Genomic DNA, 21527 nt, shown 5'->3' with positions numbered 1-21527 from the left:
GGATGTTACTGTTGTTGAGCTCATTAACAATTTCACGTGGGACTGCAACTGATAATTATTTTCATTATGGATTTATCTCCCGATTATCTTCGATAAATTAACGGTTTGTTTTCTAAAAATTCTGAAAACAGAGAGAAAATGTCGCCACAATCGACCAGAACCAAAGTGACACCTTCCCAATGTTTGTTCTGAGAGGTTAATCAACAGGAACTGTGAAATGTGATGATCTGACTCAATTAACAGAACATCCTGCAGGTTTAGAATAAAACAAGCCAGTTGAATATATTTTATAAACGGCCATTTCTCAACAATTCTCTGATGTTTTACAGACAAAACTTGATCAATCTCAAAAAGTTTTCTGTATATAACTTCTGTTTGTGTCTCATCATGTAACTCCTTTAAACTCCCTTTTCTGCGTTAGTATTTCTAAAGCCCTTCCTCTGCTGCCGACAGTGATCTTGGAAAACAGATTCATGTTTACAGTTTATAATGAGCTGAACACACAACAGTGAGTCAGCTCACACTGTCCCGCGTGTCGGTCGGACAGAAGGAAAAACAACCTGTCTTCAGTTTTTCAACATTTTATTTTCAAAGCTGAAAATCATCAAACCAAAAGAAAACTGAGCGACATGAATGTTCAACTATAAAACATAAAAAAGGATCAGATGAGTCTGAGCTGAGTGACTGTTGTGGGGGGGGGGGGGGGGGGGGGGGGTTTACATGTTGTCTTCATCAGAGTCGTCCTCTTCCTCCAGAGAGTCCTGAAACACAAAGACACAAGAATCAGTGTGTGTGTGTGTGTGTGTGAGTGTGTGTGAGTGTGTGTGTGAGTGAGTGTGTGTTCACTCCATGTCTCCGCAGGGTTCAGTGTCACAGCTCGACTGAATCAAGACTTTTGAGGCCGATAGCAATATTGATAATTATTGATCCTAAAGGAAAATTAGTGTTCATATAATTCACAAAAACAATGAGGAAAGTGGAGAGTTTACAAAATATGATCATTTAACACGAGCGTCCAACCTACGACCGAACCACCGCCGTGCTGATGTTCAGAACATCGTCACGACCTCGTGTGACGCCGCGTTTATACAACAGTTCTATAAGCGTCACATTAGTTTAATTAACAACAACAGATTATGATTTCTTTGTTTATTCCATCATTTATTTGTCTACGCAAACACAAATAGTTCCTCAACTGGACTGGTACTGGACTGTTGCTAAGCAACACGTAAACATTTTCCAGACCTGCGTTACGTCGGGAAGCTGCTTTGTATGTAAACGCATCTATGTTTCCATTTATCGTACAACCAGTGAAATAAGAGTCTGGTGACGGATAACGATCGTTAATGTGACGCTAATTATCGGTTCACAGAACACCTGTGAAGCGGAGTGATACGTGGAGTTAAAAGTCCCAGTGCTGCTCTACATCAGCACTCCAGTGACTCTCGTCCAATCAGATTACTCGGTCAGAACAAACCGTTGTTTAATTACTTTTACACAACATAAAGAAAACAGTTTCAACCAGGAAGTGACTGAGCAGGAGAAACAACCTGCAGCTGCTACAGGTGAACACAGGTGTGTCCGACTCACCTTGGCGTATTTCTCTGCTTCCTCTCTGACGTCTTTAGGTACCAGCACGTGTCGTCCGTTGGTGACTGAGGGAGAGAGGAGCAGAGTCAGAGGTGTCACCATGGCAACCAAAAAGCTAAGTGTAGTTCACCTGTTCAGGTTCCTGTATCAGTGCGAGATGAATTTAACCTGCAGGTGTGTTTTCAGAAACCTCAGAGCTGACAGACGCATTTGAGATATGAATGACTGAGTGTCACCTGACTGTTGATTGGTGCCTGTATTTAATGAGCTTCTCTGTTCACACATTTAACCTCCATATGTTTCATTACAAGCTCAGACCTCCGTCAGGTCCATCACTGCTCTGTCTTTTTAGCTTTTAGCACAGGAGCAACGAGCGACTGGAAACTTCACCCACTAAAAAAAACAATAAATAAATAAACAATAAAACTGATTCTGAGAGAAGAGGAAGAAACATGGAAGGAAATAAAAGACTGAGAAAATACATCAAGACTTTGTTGTTAACTAGAATGTCAGAATTAAAAGCCAAAATAAAACTAAAAGCTCATTTATAATAATAAATATAATATCAATATCAAATATAATCAATAGCCTGACCACCAGCCTGTTTAACAGCCTGACCACCAGCCTGTCACCTTTCCCTGCGTTTACACCTTTACTGAAGTCTCAGATGCTGGCACCGCCTCCTCCACTGAGCTTCCAAGCAGCCAATCAGGAGAGAGGATTTTACACCTGCGCTATGAGCCGGACGCACACCTTTTACTTCTCTGATGTGTGTGTGTGTGTGTGTGTGTGTGTGTGTGTGTGTGTGTGTGTGTGTGTGTGTGTGTGTGTGTGTGTGTGTGTGTGTGTGTGTGTGGAACTGGCTCATCTACCAACATAAGAGGCTTAAATCCCACATGAAGTAAAAGTAGAAGCTTTGAAAAAGCTACAGACGGATGAGAGTGAGAGAAGAAGAAAAGCAGAGCACTGATTGGTTCTTACTTTCTCCGACCCAGCTGAGCTCCAACTCAAACGCTTTGTCCTTCACCTCGTCGTGAACGATGTAGATTCTGGGGAAAAAAAAAAAAAAAAACAAAAAGAAAAATCAAACAGACTCAGAGACAGACGGACTTTTACTTTGAAAACAGAAAAACTAAAGAAACATTCCACCTTAAGAAGTCATGTGACTGAGGTGTAGTTGGTTTATAAGCCAACATTAGTTTTGTACTTCTGCTGATTGTATTTAGGCTTCAAACATCATGAAGTGTTTCTCATCAGTGAAGATGATCCTGCTGAATGAAACCTGTCAGGATCATTAACTGTTTATTCTTGTTTGTTTGTTGTTTGTGGAGGGAACCGGGCCGATGTTGCCTTCAGGGTCAATCTACAAACACACGTCATACGTTAAGTGGTGAACCTGAGCTCTGGACACTCTTTATAACCTGAGGAACCATCCCCAGTACAACGAGGAGTTTGAGTTTAACAGATCCAGTTAACTGGCTGATGAACTGAGCTGCTGTTCAGTGTCAATAAAGTTCAGTTTGGATGTTGCCGACTCACATTTTGGCGACCTCTTTGACGAGCTCCCTGCACGTCATCTCCTTCATCTGACAGAGGACAAACAGAGACACCGTTAGTGAACAGGAAACAGGAAGTCGTCCTCGCCGCGGTGACGCAGCCAGATCTGGTCTATCAGTGACTTTCATCATGACGTAACAAGCTCGTTATTTTCTCCATGATTGATTTACTCTACCGAAGGTCGGGCTGTTCATATACAGCACCTCCCTGAGGGTGAAAGGTCAAAGGGCGAGTGCAGAGGGACGGAGCTCTTGGAAGTTTCACTCTTTACATTTAATTTAAAGTTTCTCAGCTTCTCTGTGATTTCACTGTTTTATCAGCGTCCAGATTCTTCCTGCGATCGCACCGAAAAATCAAACACCGCGTGCCAACGTGAAGATGGCTGCAGTCCCTCAGACAGAGAGAGTGTGTGTGTGTGTGTGTGTGTGTGTGTGTGTGTGTGTGTGTGTGTGTGTGTGTGTGTGTCTCTCTCTCTCTCTACAGGATCCAATGACGCTGACATGTCGAGATTTAACAGCTGTGTGTTGCTGGATGAGAGCATTTGTTCGTGCGCTGCCCCGGGAGCTCACCTGGTGGAGCAGGTACCATTAAAGCTGAGTGCATGTCTCTCTCTCTCTGTCTCTCTCTCTAATATATAAAATAACATTGTAATAAAAAGGCAAAATGCCCCAAAAATCCATCTTTCTTTTAACTTATGTAGGAAGATTTGACACAATGACACCATAGTTTTGTTTTTATTTCTCTATTGACTAATTCTATTGTTCCAGCTTCACCTTTAAAACTGCTTTGAGTGTTCGACGTGTCGACGACAACCATGACGCTGCACTGATTATTTTATCAGTTATTTGTCCAGGATTAACGTCTCCGGATGTTTCGTTCAGTGCGACAGGAAACAGGAATCAGACTCTAGAGAAACTGTTTGGTCTTCAGAGACTCAGGTGACGCTGCTGCACATTAACACTCACCTGCAGTTTCTCGATCTCTGTCTTGGCGGCTTGTTTCGCTTTTCCGATGGCGCAGCCCCAGTAACCCTGGACACACACACACACACACACACACACACACACACACACACACACACACACACACACACACACAGTTTGGTTACTAACGGACTCAGACTGTCGGTCTGTAAAAACACTGAGAGGCCGGATAAATATAAAATAAATATAAATTTCAGAATATTCAGGAACATGTCTCACGTATGAGATGCCGGACGGGTCGACCATGTAGAGCTGAGGACCGTCGTCTTTGTCGTACGAGCCCAAGATGAAACTGCAGAGAAACAACAACAACAACACAGACTGTCAGAGGAGTGAATACAACAACCTCCAGCTCCTGATGAGGTCAGCTCAGGCCCCGCCCACTCCGATACCTTTCAGGTTACAACTCATTTCCTCTTTTACATTTCCTCCTCCGTCACATGACTCTGGAGTTTCAGCCTCTAAAACTGAGACTTTCAGAAACTCTGTTGGAGCTGTTTTATTTTGAAAACTCTGAGGTTGTGTTTTATTTTGAAAACTCTGAGGTTGTGTTTTATTTTGAAAACTCTGAGGTTGTATGTTATTTAGAACAGTGTTTTTCAACCACTGTGCCGCGGCACACTAGTGTGCCGTGAGATATTGTCTCGTGTGCCGTGGGAAATTATCCAATTTCACCTAATTGGTCTAAAAAATATTTTTTGAAAACAAATGAATTATTATCCGCAAATAATGTGTCGAGTGTCTGTGCTGTCTAGTGATCGGCAGAGTAACCATGTAATACTCTTCCATGTCAGTAGTTGGCAGCAAGTAGCTAATTGCTTTGTACTTTGACACAAGAGAATCAGTGATGCATGGACGCGTCAGGTGGCGCTGACAGTGATGGAGAAGTTTTTGAAAAGGAAAGATGCTAACTCCGAACTGGACCCTGGACAAAATTGGGGCCCAGGTGAAGGCCCAAGTATGAGTGGAGGTCAAAAGAAAGCAAAGACGGTTAGCTCAAGCAAAGTCTCTGGCGCGAGGCAATACAGCGAAAGCTATCTTTCATTTGGATTTACTTTCACCGGGGATGCAATGAAACCGACTCCGTTGTGCCTGATGTGTGGTGAAAAGCTCTCCAACAGTGCTCTGGTCCCGAGTTAGCTTAAACGCCATCTCCAACTGCTGCATTGTGTGAGATAATAGTTAAACATTTAAAAACTCGAGGAGAAGATGTCATTTTATTTCTCCTCAGCCTCCACTGAATGCCTTGACCGGGTTAGGGACCCATATAGCTCAGCATCAGTTGGTGGAAAAGACACGACTTTACAGGAGCAAGAGGAACTAACTGAACTGAGACAAAATCGTGGTTTAAAGCTAAGCTTTGTTGATCTACCTTTGGACAGTTTTTGGTTGGCTACTGCCAAGGAGTTTCCCATTCTGGCAAACAAAGCTATTTTGACATTGCTCCCATTTTCCACGACATTTCTATGTGAGGTGAGCTTTTCAAGCCTGACTGCTATAAAAACTAAAAACAGAGAGAGACTGAGAGCTGTTGAGGAAGAGCTTCGTGTGTCTTTCTTCCATTCCTGCCAGGATATCAGCTCTGTGTTCATCCAGGCCCAGGTTTCACACTGAGCGAGGAGAAATATGAACGATTATAAAATACTTTTTCTTTGATGAGAACTACTTTATATTGTCCATATAGACTACAGAGTTTCGTTTTTTTAATTTTCTGCTGGTGGTGTGCCTCGTGACTTTTTCAATGAAAAAAATGTGCCTTGGCTCAAAAAAGGTTGAAAAACACTGATTTAGAAAACTCTGAGGGTGTGTTTTATTTTGAAAACTCTGGGATTGTCTTGTAGTCTGGACAGAAACTGAGACCTTTGGAAACGATGAGGTCACACCCACGGCCTCTCCTGATTGGCTGTCATCAGCCTGGACTAGCAGTGGTGAATACAACATGATGATGAATGACAGTGTTACTGACCTTGTTGTCTTTGCAGCTGTTGTTCACTTACATTCTCTGTTTTAACACTGAGACTGTCAACGTTGACACTCTGCTTCCTGTTTACATGCATTCTCATGTGACCATGCGTTTTTTTTATTTTTGTTTTAAAATGGAAACATAGTCGTGTGGGCGTGGCCTCAGTGTATGTGTAATCAGCTGTGTCATAAATGATGTGAAGCTTTCAGACTCACCTGCAGCCGAACGGCCTCACTGCACTGTAGAGCGTGTAGGCGTGGACGTACATCGCCACTCTGTCTGACAGGTGCTGCAACAACAGGAAACAGTTAGCTTAGCATCACATAGGGGGTGCATTCCATTCTCTTAATCCTACGTCCTCGCTTCTCTGCCCTACGTCCCAGAAACTGACTAAGGTCCCTCATCGTGGAGGTATATATGTCTCAGAGGAGGGAGGAACCACCCCCCCAGTCTGGATCTGATCACTGATTGGTCAGCTGATCTGATAGTACAGTGGAGCAGCAGCTCTGACCACAGGTGAAGGATTGTGCTCAGGGTCGGAAAAACGAAAACTATCCTTTCTTTAAGCGAGTGGTGGGGAGAATGAAGCCAGTGTGTCTGTACGGAGTCATAGGAGTGCCAAAAAAAAGAATACTTCTATAAAAGAATAAGAAAATAAATGTGGAAATAAAAGCAGGAATAAATTAAAGAATTAATAAGTAAATAAAAAATGTGGAAATATAAAGACAAATAAATTAAAGAATTAAAAAAAAACTCTTTTCCCTTATTGCTTTTGCTTTTCCTTGCAGCGCCAAGTCAATCAACTTGCTTTGAACAGGCTTTCCTGCCCAGGCTGAGTATTCGATTCCTGTACACAGGACTAACAAGAGGCTGATCTGAGACCTGTGTTTACCTTCAGGGGAATGTCGTGTCCGTAGTTTGATCTGAAGTTGGAGGCTTCTTCTCTGGCAACTTCAGCGAGCGAGCGAGCATCAGCCAACAGACCAGCTACAGCCTGGAGAGAGGGAGGGAGAGAGAGAGGGAGAGGGAGGGGGGGGGTGGAGAGAGAGAGGGGGGGTGGAGAGAGAGAGAGAGAGGGAGAGATTCATCCATCAACAGAGATGTTCAACTGTCACATGTCTGAAAATTAAAAGTCTGAATACAAGACGAATCTGAAGTGAATCCAGAATGAGAGCAGAAACCAGCTGTTACAGCACAGCTGTCTGTGTGTGTGTGTGTGTGTGTGTGTGTGTGTGTGTGTGTTTGTGGTTACCATGCCGACGTGTCTGTCAATATTGAAGATGCGTTTGTTGGACCCCTCCTCATAGAGTTTGGACAGAACAAGCTTCTCCACGCCGAACACAACTCCATCTTTACAGCGAATACCAATGGCCGTGCTGTACGTACACACACACACACACACACACGTTTGACAGGAGACACTTTGTATGACAAAGGTCTTCAGGCAGCCAATGAGAGAGCTTCAACACTGTAACTGTGACTAATGGAAGAAAGAAACTATGAATCTGTTCCTAAACACAATATTCCCAACGTCTGTGCAGAGAGAAGCAGTTCACAGCTCAGCTTGATGCCGTGGTGCATTCAGGTTCAAACATACAGACTGGGAAAAGTGGTGAACACTGCTGCTGGTCTATATATGAAATGATGTGGAGAACCTCACCTGCTGTTCTCTACGGCCTTCATCGCATACTCCACCTGAAACACTCGGCCATCTGGAGAGAAGGTGGAGGCTGACAGATCATACTGCACACACACACACACACACACACACACACACACACACACACACACACACACACACATTTCATCCTCATATTATAAGATTGGACAATAAAACGATAATTACTGCTATTCAATTTTCCTAAATAAAAATATAACTAATGATCAATAAATGTTTTATATAATTAATTTCCATTCAAAGATAGCACACACAGAAATAAATCACTAACTGCCAATCACAGGTAGGAATAATAATAATAGAGGGACGCATTAGATTAATTATGGTTAGATTTAATCATTATAGTTGTTTTGAATATTCTTCAGATTTCTGAAATATTACACAAAAGTTTGTAACGATCTGATAAAAAGAATAATTTACAACAACAATTCACCATTTGATTTCTTCAACTTTCACTCAGGGTCAAAAATCAGCCTTTAAACTTGACAGAAATAATGATTTGACATTTATATAGAATTCCAGCCCTCCCATATTATCCTACAGAGATGAATGATTCACCTCTACAGGTTTGGATTTTATCTTAATTAAGTTTGTAAATTAAATTTAAAAAAAAGGTGCCCGATCCATCCAGAACACCTGAATAATCTACAGAAAGTCGGATTTTATCTTGTTGAGGGCGCTGACTTCAGGCGACACACAGCGCAATGCAAATCTCATGTATTTTAAACGGAGTTTGGCATTTACCGGAGCTAACCGGAGCTAACTGTTAGCACAGACTCTGCTCAACGATAACATCATTGATTTATGTAACTCCACGCACAAAATATTTAATGACACTTCGGCAGTATTCTGATCTGATCGTTTAAGATGTAAAACATAATCTGTAAACTTCACCTAAACTCACCTAAAACGTGTAACTGTGTACTTTCGATTTGAGGTTAGCTTCTGCTAGCGGGCCTCGCTGTGACTCAGCAGGCTAACACGCTAGCTAGCGGCTACATGTTGTATGAATGAGAGAATTTTCGGTATAAAAGTGAACGATTCTTCAATGAACTGCATTAAAATCGGACACAGAACCGTCCAGAGAGACGTTAATACGGAGCTACAGCTCAGACAAACACTCAGACACTTACCCCGGTCCCGATAGAGCTCATTTTAACACAAACTGTGAGTCCTGTGAACAGCTTTCAGCCCGCTGCTCCTGCGCTTCATCACACTGTCAGAGTAAGAGCACGCACACATTTACTTCCGGTTACCGCCTTCACAATAAAAGCGCTACAGGCGACAAACGAGGAAGCAGTGAATAAACACTATTGAGATTACAAACAAGGATTATGGTTGAACTGTGAGTTCTAACTTTAACCGTAAACCTCTTTTGTTGTTTATTTTTGCTCCGACCATCATCTGCAGGACACACACCTGAGGATTCACACCTGACAGCTGATGACAGAAACCTCCGCCGACTACTAAATGATATCAGTTTGACATTTAGAATCAAAGGCTCATTTTTAGTGTTAAAATGTTAATATTAAGGCTCTCATGCTTTTGTTTTGTGAGCTTCCCACCGCTGCAGTTATTTACACCACAGAAGAAGTCTTTCTTCGCCTCCGCCTATTGCTGCAGTGACGTTGCAGTGACGTCACAAAAGACAGCGGCAAAAAAAGGGACATACTATGAATACGACTACTATTACTAGTAGTACTATTACTAATAATAATAATAACTATTTATTATTATTATCATCATGTATTGACATCAAATTTAAATGATCCTGTCTAAATTCAAATCTCCATAGTTTACATGTGAATACATTGCACATAAATTCTGTTTTCAATGGACATGGTGAAACATATGTTTTGTTAATTATGTGGAATAACTATAAGTTGAAAAAAACATCTGGGTCCTGCCTTCCTTTATTCTGAGTAAAAAAAACCTTTCTTTTTTTATTAAAACAAAATGCTCCTAAAGTCTGTTCTTATTTTTATTGGATCACTCAGAAAACAGTCAGCCAATCAGAAGAGAGGCTCAGAGCCTCCTCTCTTCTGATTGGCTGACTGACCTGTTGTTACTAGAGCTGCAGAGAGAAGCCTGAGAGAGTTGATGTAAAACTACACTGAGATGGTTTTTAAAACCACAAATACATCTTCTTATGGATCAACACTTGAACTGTACCTTGTATATTGTACAGTGTTTGCTGATATTTTATGTTTTTATTTTTACACCTGCTGTTTCCATGTCGTGGGGTTACTTGTTTCTCATGGTGCATGACACACGAAACGCTTTGACTTCATGAAGATGATGTGAAACAGGCAGCCAATAAAATCACTGATGTCTGACCTGTCAGTCCAATCAGAGTGCTTCTTTCTCTGACGGTCTCAGTAAAGTGTTCACACAGAAGATTTAAGAAAAGTGTCCGTAAAGTTTTATTCAGTCTCAGTATGACCAGGGTGGATTACAGACCTGCTGAAGTTTAAACAACTAAAATGTTGTGAGTTTCATAATCAGCTCTTTTATTCTTCTTGTCACTTTATTTCTGTTTCATCACGTCTCCATCTTGAATCAGTAATGGAAGCTTTGGTCACATAAGAGTGAAAAAACATTCGTATACAGTGCACTTTAAAAAAGAATGGGAACAAAAACATTTTCATTCTGTGATTTTTGAACTTTTCTTTACAATAAATCAAACGGAGCGACAGATCGACGTTAAGGCAAACAGACCGAAGCTCCACCGTCAACTGGAATGACAAAAAACATCCGACTCAGAGGAAATTAAAAGAAGCTACAGTTAGTGATAGTGATGATGATGATGATTAGCGTTCATTAGTTAAACTAATACAAACATGTACAAGGCTTTTTTTTTTTTTTACTTTGTGACATTACACTTTAATAAGAACGGGAACCGAGAGCTGGACTCAAAACGCCGTCACACAGCAGCAGCACAGGAAGTTCACCGACACAATAAAACGACCCCACCCCCTGACACACACACACACACGCACACGCACACACGCACGCACACACACACACACACACACACCTCTCAAACCCGAAATAAGACGACAGAGAACGGAAGAGGAAGATGAGGAAGATGAGGAGAGAGTGACGGGAAGCTGAAGCAGAGACAGAAACTGAACTGGACCGACGACAGGATCTTTTGTAAAAACATCTCCATCTTATCAAGTTGTTTTAAGTCTTTAGATTTTAAAAACCATCTCATCACAAATCAACAGTTCCAAGATTTTTCAATCGTTCTGCTGGAATTTCTTCTTTAAATGTGCCTCAGAAATAAATGGACAGATGTGTAGATCTACACCTGTAACAGCTACTAAATGGACCATGAGGTGAGACTGTTTTACTGCGTTCACCACATCTGGAGCCTCGACTCAGAATTATCCAGAAAGATTTTCAGATTTACCAGAAAAAACACAAACGGTCTCATGATTTAAAAGATCTTCTCTGTAATTATCAGAGACTGAGTCTAAATGATGAGATGATGTTTTTCTGTAGATTCATAATAAAAGACAAACTTGTTGGTAAGATGGAGACCAGGTAAAACAAACTGGGACCAGCAGCAGACTGGGATGGGACCGGTCTCCTCTTCCTGTGGTGTGTCTGTGCTGATCCTGATCTGGTGCATCAGATCTTGTATTGACGAGGTAACAGCAGGTTCCGTATCAGATCTATTGATCTATTCAGTCCATGATACCCAGTCCCAGTTACACCAGACTCCTGAACCAGACCGCAAAGACATGACCACACTGTCCCAGCTGGTTCTGCTGGACCAGTAGGACCAGTGCAGGTGCTACAGGTCTAATACTGGACCAGTAGGACCAGTGCAGGTGCTACAGGTCTAATACTGGACCAGTAGAACCAGTACAGGTGCTACAGGTCTGATACTGGACCAGTAGGACCAGTGCAGGTGCTACAGGTCTAATACTGGACCAGTAGAACCAGTACAGGTGCTACAGGTCTGATACTGGACCAGTAGGACCAGTACAGGTGCTGCTGCAGAGAGAGGGAGAGGATGAGGAGGAAGAGGAGGGTGAAGACGATGAAGAGGACGGTGTCTGGTTAGTGATGAAGACGACAGACTTTCTGTCAGTTAACCCTCTGTTCTCTCTCTCTCTCTGGTCCAGAGTTCTCGGTGTCGTCCGTCCGTCCGTTCAGGCTCCGCCCCGTGTTGGGCGTATTCGGCTGGGAAGGGGCGGGGCTGTGACGAGGGGCGTGTCCAGTTGAATGTAGGCGGCTTTGTACAGTTAAGTGTTACCTTTGAGGATGCCCATACAGCTCTGCAGCAGCTGGAGGTTCCCCTGCAGGTGAGAGGGGGCGGGGTCACACACAGACACACAGGTGAACAGGTGAGTTATGTGACGAGAGCTGTTTGTTGATGGATGATTTTGACAGACTTGATGGTCAACGTGAATCTTCAACAACACATTATCCATTAACACTGACACAAGCTTCAGGCTCCGCCCACGTCTTCATCTCATTTGTTTTCCTTTTCGCTAATCGATTAGCTTAGTCAGTTAGCTTCTCCCTTTAGCCTCTCTGTGACACTCTGGGCTTCAGTGCTGGTAAGAACAGGCTAAATAATCCCAATTGGCCACGGGTGATAACAAGCGCTCTGATTGGTTGGAGAGCTAACCAATCAAATCAGGTTTTACCAGCACTGAAGCCCAGCGTGTCACAGAGAGGCTAAATCAACAAGCTAATCGGTTAGCTAACAGGAAAATCAGCTGGGAAAAAAAAATGGAAATTGAAGCTCGAATCCAGGAATGTTTTCCCATTTTTAAAATGTCTTTTCAAATTGTTTTTCAAGTTCTATTATTTATTCATGAATTAATAAATGTATTTTTTGATGGTTTATTTAATGAGACTTTTATGCTGTTTTTGAAAATCTATTTTTAAATCTTAAGTATTTATTGATGAATAAATTGTTCATTTATAATTTTTTTTTACAATTCCTGTTTTTAACGCTTATTAAAATATGAAATGAAGGAAATGCTTTATTACTTTTCGTGTGACATCCCTGGTCCTCCATAGTTTCCTTTATAAATCGTTTATAAGGATCATCTTATTGTAAAGTGGTATAAATTATTTTTCATACTGTGCAGCCCTAATGTAAATAAAGACTTGGGGGTCAGTGTGGACACAGACGTCCTGGCTCCGTCTCAGTCCTGACTCTGAACTGCTGCTCTAACGGCCGGGGGTCTCAGGTCTCCGCAGTGTTTCAGTACCTTGGCGTGTTTGAGCTCCAGCTCGGCCAGCTCCACCAGGTTCTTCCTGAACGCTGCCACTCGTCTCGTCTTAAAGTCTATGAGCTCTGCATTCAGAAGAAAATCCACCGTCACAACAGCTTGATACAAACACACACACTCATCACTTTAACAGAGGGGGGAGCCGTCAGTCGGACCGCAGGGCTGCAGTAACATACGCTGACAGGTGCTCGTCATTATTGGACCAAACTCAACTGAAACTGGGTCAGCAGCAAAACTGACAAGGATCAGGGGCCAGTTGCACAAAACACCTTAAGTTTTCTACTTAAGTTTGACACTTAGCGTTGAATTCCTCCTGAGCTGAGGGAGTTACTTAAGGGTGTTGCACAGAATAACTTTAAAGCTTTTTCCTTAGTTAAGGAAAGTTAAAGCATTTGCAATGAAAGAGATTTTACAGCTTTAAAATTCTACAGTTTCAAGTTTTTATTTTAAGGAAATTTTAACTTAAGACGTGCAACCGGCCCCAGGAGTCAAAGGAACCAGGACTGGGATCAGACCTTGCTTGGCGGACTCGGAGATCTTCTCAAACTTGTGGCAGCAGAGCTGCTGGCTGGTCTCGGCCTGCAGGACGTCTCTGTTTTTGGCTCGAGCTTTATCCAGAGCCTTGTTAGCGTTCTCGTAGTCCACCAGAGCCCGGCTCCTCCGGTACAACAGGTCCTGCAGCGTCACATCATCACACAATTCAGTGTCTGGACATTAATCAGTCATTTAAAAAATAGACTTTAACAAAATCAGAAACTGAAAATGATTTGGACTCTGAAAATAGTCCCCAACAAATGCACTATTTCCTGTTTGTTTGATAGAAACTTCAGTGAGCAGCTGTTTCAGGAAGTGACTGAGCTTTTCAAACATGAAACTATTTATCTTTTTATCTTCAACATATCCCAAGATTCATTGCTCCCAGGTAATGACAATATCAGTAAACAGACAGAGAGCCTGAGGATCACACTGTTAATGTAAGTGCTGTGTTTCAGCTCAGTTTAAAGGTACAACTGTTCAAACCAACGACCTTAAAACGTCAAGGTTTGTGAAGAAAAAGTCAAGTGTTGTCAAGGTTGCCTGGCAACAGAAGCTGCGCTTCAAAACACAACGGTAAGGGCGGGAACAGCTGATGCCGCAAAGAGAAAATCCTCCTTAGACCAGACCGTCTCATTTCAGTTTGGTCTACGGAGGACAACACCTTCGCCGACCTCGTCCTCGGACAGATGCGGCGCCCGAACTGAGACAAAGTCTACACTAGTCTGAGTCTAAACATCTGAACACAACAACAGGAGGCTGATGCTGCAGCTGTGAGCAGACAAACCTTTGCAGCCTGTGACTCTCTCAGGTAATATTTCAGGAGGTCGGCGAGCTTCAGGTCTTCATCTGCTGCAACTCGAGCTTCGATTTTCTGTAAAACAACAACAGACAGAAGCTGAAGAGTCAGTGGAAGGAACTAGAGGCGGGAGTTCTACAGCAGCAGCTGCTTCAGACTGACGCTTCGTCCACACGACTACGTTTTCATTTTAAAACGAAATCGATCTCCATCCAGACTAACGCCTGAAAACACACACATATATGACCATTCACCTACACTGAGCATGTGCGAGCAGGTGTAAACAGGAAGTAGATTGTCTACTCTGCAGTAGAGGAACAGCAAAGACAGCTGTAGCATTAAAATAGAGAATGTAAGTGAACAACAGCAGCTGGCAAAGACAACAAGGTCAGTAACACTGTCATTCATCATCATGTCGTATTCAACACTGGTAGTTCAGGCTGATGAGAGCCAATCAGGAGAGACCGAGGCTGTGATGTCATTGTTTCTCAGTTTCTGACCGTCCAGACTACAACACATCCTGAGTTGTCAAAATGAAACGCACATGCAGAGTTTTCAAAATAAAACAAAAGTCTCAGTTTTCGGTGCTGAAAAGTTTTCCAGTTGTATGGACGGAGGCGAAAATGCAGCAAAAGAGATGAGTTTTAAAATGAAAACGTAGCAGTGTGGACGAAGCCTGAACCAAACATTCAGTCAAACATTCAAACGTCCTCTGGTGACCTCACGTCAGCTGGAACTAACATGACAATCAAACATACCCTCGTTTTCTCAAACAGCTCGGACACCTTCAGGAAGAATCTGAAACAGAGGAAACAAGAAGAGGTCACTGCGGGAAGATGAAGAGGTGACACCGAACATTCAGACATGTTGGAACGGCGGCTGCAGCTCGTACTTGCAGAGGTCTGTGGAGTCCTGTGTTCCTAATGTGTAGAGAGACGAGGCGATTCTGTTGATGTCATCTGCAGCGTCTGAACACACACACACAGACACACACACACACACACACTTAAGTCCCAGTGTTTCTTTCGTAACAACTGAACAGAGGGATGACTTTGCTCCACCGCTGGTAGTCGAGGCTGATGAGACCCAATCAGGAGAGACCGTGGGCGTCTACATCATCGTTTCCAAAAGTCTCAGTTTCTGAGACTAAAACGAAACCTGGAGTTTTCAAAATAAAACGGGTCCAGCAGCGTTTCTGAAAGTGTGTTTCAGAGGCTGAAGACTCTGGAGTCGTGTGGACACCAGGAGGAAACGTTTTAGTGCGAACGTAGCCTGAGTTTAGAGGTGGAGAACGTCTCCTGACAGCAGCAGCTGAGAGATTTAACATTAATCTAAGGCTTTTATTTTGAAGAAACTGACTTTTTACTTCCTGCAGACACCCTGTAGGTTTTAACATAGGTTAAACTCCCACACGTTCCAGCTGCTGCTCCTGTTTTATTCTCTGAATGTCAGAAACTGAACCTGGTTCTTACTTTTGTGCGAGCGAATCATTCTGTCAGATTTGGCCGAAGCGTCTTTCACTCTGTTGTGATATTCTAACAGGAACGTCTTCTCGTGCTCAAAGAAATCGTCCACGTCCTGAAGCAGAGACAGAAAAACAACAAACGTCAGAGAAAGAGACGCAGAAACCAGGAAATAAAACTCTGTTTGTTTGTTTGTTTGTTTGTTTGTCACCTTGACTCCGGCCACCAGGACGCCGTCGGCAGACTTCACCACATTCTTAAAGAAATCCTCCAGTTTCTCCTTCTTGTTCTTCCCTCGAACACTCAGCTGGGAGAGAGGGGAGGTCAAAGGTCACACATAACAACAACAGCAAGACGTGTTACAAAGTGATGACAACGTAAACGTTTGTTTTGTTTCTATGTTCAAACTAAAGTAAAATCATGTTCAGGTGAGATCCAGTTTGAAGAAGATCCAGCAGCTCATATTCACTCAGATCTCACCTGAGCAGGTTTTTACTCTTTCACCCTTTTTACACAGAAATTAACATGTTTTTAAAACGCGAGTTTATCTTTCCTTTCTAAGACACAAACAACTGCGGGGAGTGATGTCATCACATGCACACTGCCTGCGCTGCGTGAGCGTGGCGGCTGATGTTGGTGAGAACGTGTGTTCTCACCGGCTGCGTTGCTCTGTCTCTCTCTACATACAGCCTGCAGGTCACTGACTGTTGGATTTCTTTTCATTATAAATTCATTTCTCATTTATATTTGACAGAAAACGTCACTGAAACGTCTCCGTCTCCACGTGCAGCAGCTAAAACGGTTAGAAAATATATTTACATGCTACATGCAGCTGACAGGAAATGAGTTGAGTCTTAATCTGCATCAAGGCTCGTATTCACCTAAACACTGATGAAGCAGTGTTGTTTTTATTAACTTATATATATCAATACATAAAACCTACACAGGTGAACTCTCAGCTCAGTGATTCACTTGATACATACGTGTGTGTGTGTGTGTGTGTGTGTGTGTGTGTGTGTGTGTGTGTGTGTGTGTGTGTGTGTGTTACTCACGTCCTGGTTGTACTCCAGGAAGACGTGGAAGTTGAGGTCTTTCCTGAGGACAGGATGAGCCGCCACGCGACACAGGAAGACCTCGTGCATGGCGACGGTCTTCTTGAAGATGGCCAGGTATTCTCTGAGTGCAGACACACGGCGGTCAGAGTGAGGACAGTGGATTAACTGATCATAACTGACCGGTTGGTTAGTTAGTTAGTTAGTTAGTTAGTGCTGACTCACGCCTCCAGCTCCTGCTTCATCTTAGTGAACTCTTCCTTGGTCATGGATCCTTCTCCCTCCCCCAGCTTCTGCAGCTTCTCTCTGGACGCGTCAAAGTCTGGTCTGGGGGGGGCGGGGGGGATCTACAACAACGTCAACAACAAGACTCAGACACTGATCTCTGTTTGATTCTACTGAGGTTCTTTGTGTGGTTGGTTCTACTTTGTGTTTTCATGCTGTAGTGTTGGATTAAGGTGTGACAGTCAGGTGACCTCAGCAGATCATATTATTAATGTTAATCAATGTAAACGGACAAAGATTGTTTGTGAGTGACGACACATCACTCTGTGTGTCTCTTTCACTGAGTCACAACAATCTATATCGATCAATAATCAATATGTCAGATGTTTCTCAGGCTGGAGCTTCAGATTGTCAACATTAATTAGCTTCGTCCATGTTAATGTGGATTCATTTGGCAGCTGAATCTTTATTTAAACCTTTAGTCAGTGACCAACGATGAGGGTTCAGGAGGATTCAGATCTGATCAGTTTGAACTCATTTGTTTTTCCTGTTTGTTCCACAGGTTTTTATCACACAGTAAATATCTGTGTCTGAATGAACAGAGCGTCAGTGGATCAGAACCAACGCTGAGCTGCTCTGTGGTCTCTGTGTTGTCATCTTGTTCTGAGTCAATAAAGTTCATTGATTTGATGTGCGTCTCACAGCAGAGTTGGTGTACACGCTGGTGCACGTGCTGGTGCACATGCTGGTGTACGTGCTGGTGCACGTGCTGGTGCACGTGCTGGTGTACGTGTGTTGCGTTTCTTACGATGTATCCTGCGTAGTCTTCGTTCTCCACAAACGAGTCGTGCAGCCAGATGAACTCCTCGTGCTGCCGAACCACAGAGAACTCGTTCTGCTTGAAGTTAGGGAGCGTGCTCTGTGGGAACAGGAGTCACATGATCAGCTCATCACATGATCAGCTCACAGGACATCACGTGTTGTTTTCAGCTTCAAAATGTCTCACACATTCATCAACGCCGGCAACGGTTTTGATTTTGGATTCACCATCTTTATTTAGTGTATGGCTTTGAAAAGTCAGAGGGCACTTTTCCGGCATCTTATATAGACAAATCAATTAATCGAGGAACTAATCCGCAGATCAATCAAGAAAATATCTGTGTCTGTTCAGCTGTGGCTCTAAACTCAAGTGTTGTTTTCTCTCTCTCACCTTGGTGTGGACGGTGAACTTGACCTTGTCTCTCTCACTCAGGGCGTCGGAGATGTCGACCTGAAGCGTGGCGTCTGTCTGCAGATCCACGTTCACCGCCCGCGGCTGCAGGAGGACAGAAACCACATACCCCATAATGCACCACACCCTCAGATCAAACACAGGACCATCCACTGCATCAGACTGATGGACAGTAAACAGCTACAGTGATTATAAAACCTCATAAATCATGTGACTCTTGAATTGTTTCAATAACCTGTTACATGAAAAACATAAAGTGACTGAAAAAAAAACTTTAAAAACATTGAGAAAGAAGGTTTCAGTCCAGAGAAGCTTTAATACAACTAACACTCAGCTCCGTTTACGGAAACAAACAAAAACCAAAATGATTTCAACCTTGTGACCTTGAATCTGAATTTATAGAATTTAATTATTGTTGTTTGGAAAACATCTGAATTCATGAGGTTTAAAATCCCTTGTTTCAAACATTTCAAACTTGAAGAACTCAGGCAGAAAATTGTGTCCAACATTTAAACACCTACAGTTGCTAGTTGGTCATTTTAAAAAAGTTGGTAATTTTCAGATGTAAAAATTAAAGCAGTGGTTTCCAACCTGTGGTGCGCCGTGGAGATATCGCAAGTGGGACAACAAATCATTTGCAAAATAGTAATACATTTATTTTAAAAGATCTAATTATATAAAAAATCTAAATATACAAAATGTTTTAAAAAAGGAAATTATCTGTATTAAAATATTAAAAACTAGTTCCTCAGATTGGAGGAGATTACAGACGACATGTGTCAGCTGAGGTTTTCACTCAGCAACTATTAACTACTAACTTCTTTTGGCTGTTTGATACGACGGTATCTATGTTGTTTCATGAGTTTTTACCAGAGCACCAATGTGAACTTTTCTCTCTGATCTCCAAAATCTTAGGCTACGTTCACACTTCTACATTTATGTTTTAAAACACATCTAATTTGCTGTTTCCTCCTCCCGTCCACACGACTCCGGAGCTTTCAAGCCCTAAAACAGAGACTTTTGGAAACGCTGCCGGACTAATTTTATTTTGAAAAATCTGGGGTTGTGTTTTATTTTGAAAACTCTGGGGTTGTGCTGTAGTCTGGACGGACAGAAACTGAGACCTTTAGAAACGATGAGGTCACACCCACGGTCTCTCCTGATTGGCTCTCATCCGCCTGGACTACCAGTGGTGAATACAACATGATAATGAATGACAGTGTTACTGACCTTGTTGTCTTTGCAGCTGCTGTTCACTTACATTCTCTGTTTTAATGCTATAGCTGTCTTTGCTGTTCCTGCAGCTAACCAACAGCAGAGTGGACAATCTGCTTCCTGTTTACACCTGCTCGGACACGCCCAGTGTACGTGATTCCTCATGTATGTATGACTTAGTCTGGACAGAGATCGTTTTCGATTGAAAACATTGTTTTAAAATGAAAAAGTAGTAGTGTGGACGTAGCCGACATCTTCAGTGTCTTTTACTTTCCCTTTTTCAACAAGCTTTTATATTAAAGTGTTAATAAATACTCAAAATGTTACTGCTTGTGTCTTTAACTTTGTGTTTCTGTTTTAGTGTAGTTCATGACTTTGTCAAGTAAAGAACTTTATAAATAAAGTTTATCATCTTATTATAATAACATCATTATAAGCTGAGGGACGTTTTGATGGAGGAGTGTGTTTGTAACTGCAGCAGTCGGATAAATGGAAATATTCCATTAAAGTACAAGTACATCAGTAGAGTAAAGAAGTAAAAGTACTTTCCACCACAGGAACTGGCTCAGCACGTGAACCGTTGGTCCGTAACTGGGACAGCTGTGGTGTTTTCCCAGTCAAACCAGTACCACAGACTGGTTTCACAGAGGAGATATCCCACTCTGTTCTGTTTTTGCACTGACCTTTTCACATCTGACTTTATCTGAACTGAAGCGAGTTATCCAGTTAACATCAGTGTGTGTGTGTGTGTGTGTGTGTGTGTGTGTGTGTGTGTGTGTGTGTCGACAGTCATGTGACAGTCTGATGTTTAACCAGCTCATTAACATCATGTTAATCAGTGGTTGGTTAGCTGCTGGTTAGCCTGAGCTTCAACTGAAGCAGAGTGAGCAGGTGAGGCTCACGGCCCGCCCGCAGGTGAGCAGCCCGCGGCAGGGTCCCTGTCTGGACCCCGAGCCGGGAAAACCTGTTTCACCACAGCTGGCTGAAGCTAACACACCCTTAGCATTGGAGCTAACGTTAGCAGAGTCGGCTAACTCGGCTACATGCCCCCGAGCTAAGGCTAACTAGCTGCTTTAGCCGAGCCGAACAGAACCCAGACAGACAGGTGAACACAGACAGGTAATCAGTGAGCACTCACTCCCCGGTCCTCCTCGGAGAGGAAGTCGGGTCCGTCGTCCAGCCCTTCCTGCTGCGGAGACACAGAGAGCACAGAGCCGTTAGTTTACCGACACACCGACCGTAACACAACAACAACAACAACAACACGGCCACCGGAGCACCGGAACCTCTCACCGCGACCCGCCATCAAAGAACCGCGAATAGAAAAGAGACTAAAATACAAACAAACAAACAAACAACCACAGGGAGAAAGACAGAGAAACCGTAAACCCACCATCATGGCTGCCAACGGGTGGAGACAGGAAGTGGAGAGACGTCACCACGGCCCCGCGTCATCACCCAGAGAAATTAAATGAAATAAAATAATGTAAAATAAAATACCAGCACCCAAATTAAATTAAATTTAATTTAATCAAATTAAATTACAGCCAAGCGTCATCCACCACAGTTAAATAATAAAATTAAAATAAAATTGAATAAAAAGTAACAGCTGGGCGCCATCAACCAGAGCCAGACAATAAAATAAAAGGAAAATAAAACAACAGTCATCAACCACATCTACAGTACTTGAGTAAATCTATAGCTGTTTATTTGCATGAATTATCAAATGTGTGTAATTTGCCTGTAGTTCAGCTCAGTGACCAGCAGGAAGAGACAGAACTCTGCCGACTGTGACCCAAAGACTATAATTTAATCATTACATAAAGGCCATGAAATTAAAACAACCGTTTATTTTACAACTTTAACTGGTTTGAATAAAGCTTTCTGAATGAAGTGATAATATAAATAAACCTGTTCTCCTGTGTTCATTAAGAAAAATGTTGTAGAATTGAAAGAAAACCTGAATTAGACAGAATTTA

At 42.6% G+C, this 21527-nt stretch overlaps 2 protein-coding genes across 2 annotated transcripts; both read right to left on the bottom strand.

Annotated features, from left to right (window-relative positions):
• Positions 1 to 565: 565 nt before the first annotated feature.
• psma3 (proteasome 20S subunit alpha 3) lies at positions 566 to 8993 on the bottom strand. Its single transcript, XM_056393299.1, has 11 exons — positions 8905 to 8993; positions 7754 to 7836; positions 7346 to 7469; positions 6986 to 7087; positions 6309 to 6382; positions 4350 to 4422; positions 4113 to 4178; positions 3130 to 3176; positions 2572 to 2639; positions 1591 to 1655; positions 566 to 761 (listed from the first exon to the last, which is right to left on the bottom strand). The coding sequence occupies exons 1-11, from the start codon at positions 8923 to 8925 to the stop codon at positions 717 to 719; spliced, it is 768 nt and encodes a 255-aa protein (XP_056249274.1). The 5' UTR covers positions 8926 to 8993; the 3' UTR covers positions 566 to 716.
• A 1177-nt stretch (positions 8994 to 10170) lies between these two features.
• snx6 (sorting nexin 6) lies at positions 10171 to 20977 on the bottom strand. Its single transcript, XM_056393298.1, has 14 exons — positions 20942 to 20977; positions 20687 to 20737; positions 18313 to 18417; positions 17911 to 18021; positions 17103 to 17224; positions 16878 to 17001; positions 16037 to 16132; positions 15835 to 15940; positions 15255 to 15330; positions 15121 to 15160; positions 14351 to 14437; positions 13545 to 13704; positions 13009 to 13094; positions 10171 to 12081 (listed from the first exon to the last, which is right to left on the bottom strand). The coding sequence occupies exons 1-14, from the start codon at positions 20945 to 20947 to the stop codon at positions 12028 to 12030; spliced, it is 1224 nt and encodes a 407-aa protein (XP_056249273.1). The 5' UTR covers positions 20948 to 20977; the 3' UTR covers positions 10171 to 12027.
• Between the last annotated feature and the right edge of the window lie 550 nt (positions 20978 to 21527).

This window comes from Seriola aureovittata, chromosome 13, assembly GCF_021018895.1.
Source record: "Seriola aureovittata isolate HTS-2021-v1 ecotype China chromosome 13, ASM2101889v1, whole genome shotgun sequence".
Taxonomy (NCBI): Eukaryota; Metazoa; Chordata; class Actinopteri; order Carangiformes; family Carangidae; genus Seriola; species Seriola aureovittata.
This window is presented reverse-complemented; position numbering and strand designations above follow the sequence as displayed.